The sequence below is a fragment of the Vollenhovia emeryi genome, unplaced genomic scaffold (assembly GCF_000949405.1).
Source record: "Vollenhovia emeryi isolate VEMERY1.0 unplaced genomic scaffold, V.emery_V1.0 DF940416.1, whole genome shotgun sequence".
NCBI classification, from domain to species: Eukaryota; Metazoa; Arthropoda; class Insecta; order Hymenoptera; family Formicidae; genus Vollenhovia; species Vollenhovia emeryi.
The window spans coordinates 15,410-20,307 of record NW_011965950.1 but is presented as its reverse complement, the minus strand read 5'-3'; the positions used below and the strand labels follow the sequence as shown (position 1 = coordinate 20,307).

Here is a 4,898-nt window from a genome sequence, read left to right as displayed (position 1 = left end):
CTAGAAGATTAGAGGGTAAGTAAATACTATTCCTCGTAGCTGACGAGCATAACGAGAGAATAAATGTGGAAAGTGCAATAGAGAAGTAAAGAACAGTGAAGAAGTAAAAAGATGGACACGATAGAAAGAGATGGAAAGATGCCGCTTGGAGACAGGCCGGCGACGTATATGTACAGGTCCGATCGTGAACGGCGAGGGTCTTTTGTTTTGGCGCGCGGGACTTGTTGCTGGGCGCGCACCAACACATAATCGATTTCGACTGACAATATCGCATCGATGCGATAGTACGATATACACATAGATGTATGTGTATGCGTATGTGGGTTGAAATTATTATGTATCGGGTCGGTAATCGAGCATGACTAGCTGTGCGGTGTAGCTTGATTACTGTTAAGGAAGGCCGCGTAAATCTGCACGGGCCCCGTGCGCGTGCGTGATCAACCCGAGCTCCCATAGATCCTTTCAGCAGTGCTGGGGTTCGCAACGGAGAGTGGTGTGCGCGTGCGGATATCCCTGCAGACGCGCGTGGTTTTTCTCGCTATGGGGGCATTGTGAATTGCAGTGCGTTCTATATGGCCCCATAAGCCTCGAATTCTCTTTACTTTATCGCTGAAAGAGATTCAGTGATAGAAATGGTAAATTATTATCGGTCAATATGAAAGTTGGCGTATCCTGTCAAAGGAGAAATGCTAATATTCAACTGACATTAAAATCCCAATCTAGATGGAAAAAGAGACTGAGAATTTTGAATTAGAGGAAGAGAGTCAATGCACTGGTGGATTATGACAGCGAGGACAGTGCTGTGACGATGATAGAGAGAGAAAGAGATAGAGAGGAAATAATAAGAAGAGATAGAGGTAAGAGAGTGTTTTTTTTTCTTTTCAGAAATATAGATATCTAGAAGAATACTGCACACGTACATTCGGAGAAAATAAAAATAATAATTTAAAAATCACATATGTATAGAGGAAAAAGAGACAGAGGAAGAACATCGAGAAATAGAAGAAAAATCGAAACGCAAAGAGATGCCTAAAATAATTAAAGATGTAACTCTCACCAGAGCGTGGGAAGAAGACCGCCCTATATTGCCTATAGGGAGTCGGATACTGTACCAAAAACAGGAAAAACTGGTGGCGAAAATGGATGCGGTATCAGAAAAATCACTTTCACACACAAAAACTAGAGGCGTCGTTGAAGACACTGGAAAAAGTTATGATAAAGGCCAACTCGATGATGGAAAATATGGTAGAAGTTTCGATTGTAAATTTAGAAAAGGAGAAAATAAAACTTAGACGTTTAGAGGTAAACAATAAAAATACACAAAATTCAGTAGAAAATGGTATACAAACGGTTAAAGAATTAGATATAGAGTTGAAAAAGAAAAAGTCGAATGAAACAACAATCTGTTCAGCCGAAAAAGATAGAAGTTTAAAGACAATTAGAAGCGCTATAGAGTTGGAATTAAGTAGCCAACGGCTGCATATTAGAAGAGAATATAAGCTGACGCAAAAATCCAACTTTGATCTTTGGATGGATTATTTGAAATCTGAATTAATGAATAACGACTTGTTAGATATAATAGATTCAAATATTAAAAGTCCAGAAAATTTGTCCGAATTGAAACTTGCTAAGAGAAAAAGTCTAGTTAGAGATATAATAATCAATCATTTAGATGAAAATTGCCATAAAAGGATTTTACATGAAAAAGACCCAACTGAAATTCTAAAGAAATTAAGAGGATATAAAAAGAGCGAAATAAATGTTACACATGCATCGGTACGATCTAGACTTTATCAAATTAGAATGAGAAAAGATGAAAAAGTAAGTGATTTTTGCGAACGCTTCGATTCAATAATTAGAGAATATGAATCATGTGAAGATGCGGTACCTCTCGCAGAACAAGATATTAGGTCTGCATTTTATTAGGCCGTGTCATTGAATGTACCAGAGCTGAGGCATGTAGATCTGATTAGAAGACAAACTAATCTCAAAGAAATGAATATAGATGAAATAAAATCTTTTATGATGCAGTTAGAGGCAGAGATTAAGAACGAGTCTAGAGAAAAACCTGAAAAGATGGAAGTTAGAGCACAGAGAGCCACCGCAGAAGAGGACATTAGACAGGTCAAATGCTTTAGATGCAATAGAATGGGCCATATGGCAAAGAACTGTCCGCTAGCAGAATCAGGGGCCTGGTTTTGCTATTATTGCCAGGAAGTGCGAGGCCACAAGGGAGACAGTTGTCCCAATGCCGGAGCCCAGGCGAACAAACCTAGAGGAAAAAGGTATTTGAACAAAACCGTTAATACAAATATAAAGAAAAAGGGTAAATTTGAACAGAGAGGCACTAAAAGAGTGAATAACAAAGGGAAGATAACAAAGATACAAAAAGCTAAGAAACCTACACCGACAAAAACAACAAAAGAAGGTAAATTATGCATGATTAAATTAATAGAAGATAGAGATAATTCAAAAGAGGTAGTAAATTTCATTGCAGACTCAGGTGCGACGGATCATATAGTGAATAAGAATATAGTTCTGTCAAACTTTGAAAAATGTAAAAATAAAGTCATTAAATGCGCGAATAAAAATGAGCTTGCAGACATTTCAATAGATGGTAAAGGAGCTCTTTTGTTAACAATGAATGAAAGAGAAAAGAGAGTCATTAAATTAACAAATGTAATTGCAATAAGGGATGTATCCGAAAATTTATTATCTTTAAGAAAGCTGGCTGATGCGGGGTTCAGTATTTACTTAGACGACAAACTATTAAAAGTTTATAATAAACTGACAAATAAAATAGTTCTTGAGGGAATTTATGAGGAACCAAATTGGATTATACAATTTGAAGTTAAAAATAATAATGTAGAGGACAATGACAATGTAGAATGTGTCGTGTATAGATGTAGAGCAGATATAGTTTCACATTGTGAGCTTCCTGAACAATCGCAAGCAAACATTCAGAACAATGAATTATCCATTTCGGAGGGAGAATTAGAAAAGAAGGATAATGATGGCTCTGCGATTGGGAGGGAGAATGAAGGAGAGCTCACGAATGTGAGCGAAGATACAGAACATAACAATACTGAACTCGAGCAGGTCATCAAGTTAGAGGATATACAGACGATAGAGAACATAGAAGAAATGTTTGAAAGCTCAGTAACGGAAAAAGTAAAGAAATTAGAGAAAATAAATGAGGCAATGTTATGGCATGTTAGATTAGGTCATGCGTCGTTAAACTATCTAAGATTCCCTTAGATAGTTCGAGATTCATTTTTGAATCTCGGTCAGTTCGTCACCGGCGTGATGGCAGCATCAGCCGGGTCAGATCGTGCGGCGCCGCATGAGCGCTGCTTGCGCATGCTCGATCTCGACACGAGGCGACGGTGCGACTTCACGTGCGTTACCGGCGCTTTTGGCTCATGGCTACCGTACATAGTACACGCGTCGTGTAGTGCTAAAAACTTTCGAGTGCTCTTGTGGACCTTCTCATCAGAGACTAGACTCAGTGCGGTCACGTAGTGATCTCAAACCAGTGCGAATCATCCAGGACAGCTCACGGTACACCATCACCGGCAGCTCAGACTCACCACGCATCGCACGCCGGCGCCGCGTGGACACGGCTCACGGGCATCTACATTCACGAGGCCGGCTCTCGATCAGTAATATCGACCCGTGCAAGTGATTAAAAGACTTTTCATTCCCGTCATACTCATAGACTTCTCACCGTAAGCATACTGTGATTATTAAAATCGTGATACAGTATTTTACTCAAATCAATCCGAGTTACGATCACGTGATATTCCACCCTCTCACGCGTGCATGCTTTTCCTTGAGCCTCTTGTCGCTACGTCCTCTCACCCTGCTACCATCCGCAGCGGTACCAGCGAACTCTCCTAGCGAGAATCGCTAACAGCAATTACAAAAAGTAGAAAAGAGATTAGAGAAAGTTAAATTTGATAACTCCATATTAGAGTGTGAAGTTTGTATAATGGCAAAGATGGTAAAACTGCCGTTTAAAGAAAATAGAAATAGAGCGCAGAGACCACTACAGACAATACATACGGACATTATGGGTCCAATAAAACCTGTATCCTATCCAGGGAGAAAGAGGTTTATAATCGCCTTTATAGATGACCATTCTAGACTAGTAGAAGCCTACTCTCTGAAGACGAAAGATGAATCAGGAGAGGCCCTAGAGAAATATTTAATATCTGCCAGAAATTTATTAGGAAAAGAAGAAAAGTTGTGCTACGTGAAGTCAGACCAAGGCCAGGAATTCACGGGAGGCGCATTTAGAGAGGTGTTAAAAAGAGAAAAGATAGAAGCCATCTATGCACCACCATACACTCCGGAACACAATGGAGTTGTAGAAAGGTTCAACAGAACGTTGCAAGAAAAAGTCAGAACATATATGTTCGACTCGGGATTACCAAAGAGTATGTGGGAGCTGGCAGTTGACGCTGCTGTGCATGCGTACAACAGATCTCCACAAAAAACTGTAGAGTACGAGGTCCCGTTGAAGAAGTTTTCATCAGAGACGAATTGTCATTTTGAGCAAATAAAGAGATTCGGATGCATTGAGTATGCAAGAGTACCGAAGCCTACGTCGAAATTTGATAAAAGAGCTATTAGAGGTGTGTTGGTGGGATATACTGACACTGGCTATATACTCTGGCATCCAAGCAGAAGAAAGTTTATAGAGTCCCGACACATCCGATTCAATGAAAAGGTAACATATCACGAGACACGGTAGTGTCTCGCGCCAAGTGTAAGCGTAGCTAGTACACGCGTGCGAGACCGACCGTGTAAGTTTACGCGAGTACACGAGTTGACGGGCCCTCAGATTTTCGGATCTCAACAACGGCTGATCCGACGAACTTGAGACTGCGTTTAAT

At 40.1% G+C, this 4,898-nt stretch overlaps 1 protein-coding gene across 1 annotated transcript; it reads left to right on the top strand.

The window, feature by feature from the left end:
* The first annotated feature begins 808 nt into the window (after positions 1-808).
* LOC105556037 lies at positions 809-3,522 on the top strand. The gene is made up of 6 exons (XM_012003091.1): positions 809-857; positions 967-1,260; positions 1,331-1,821; positions 1,927-2,428; positions 2,804-3,171; positions 3,259-3,522. Exons 1-6 carry the CDS (start codon positions 809-811, stop codon positions 3,520-3,522), a joined length of 1,968 nt encoding a protein of 655 aa, XP_011858481.1.
* The last annotated feature ends 1,376 nt before the right edge of the window (positions 3,523-4,898 follow it).

Coding starts and splice junctions, on each gene's coding strand:
- LOC105556037 (XM_012003091.1), top strand. CDS start 809: ATGATAGAGAGAGAAAGAGATAGAGAGGAAATAATAAGAAGAGATAGA. Junction 858..966: donor AATAATAAGAAGAGATAGAG/GTAAGAGAGTGT, acceptor ACATATGTATAG/AGGAAAAAGAGACAGAGGAA. Junction 1,822..1,926: donor GAATGAGAAAAGATGAAAAA/GTAAGTGATTTT, acceptor GCATTTTATTAG/GCCGTGTCATTGAATGTACC.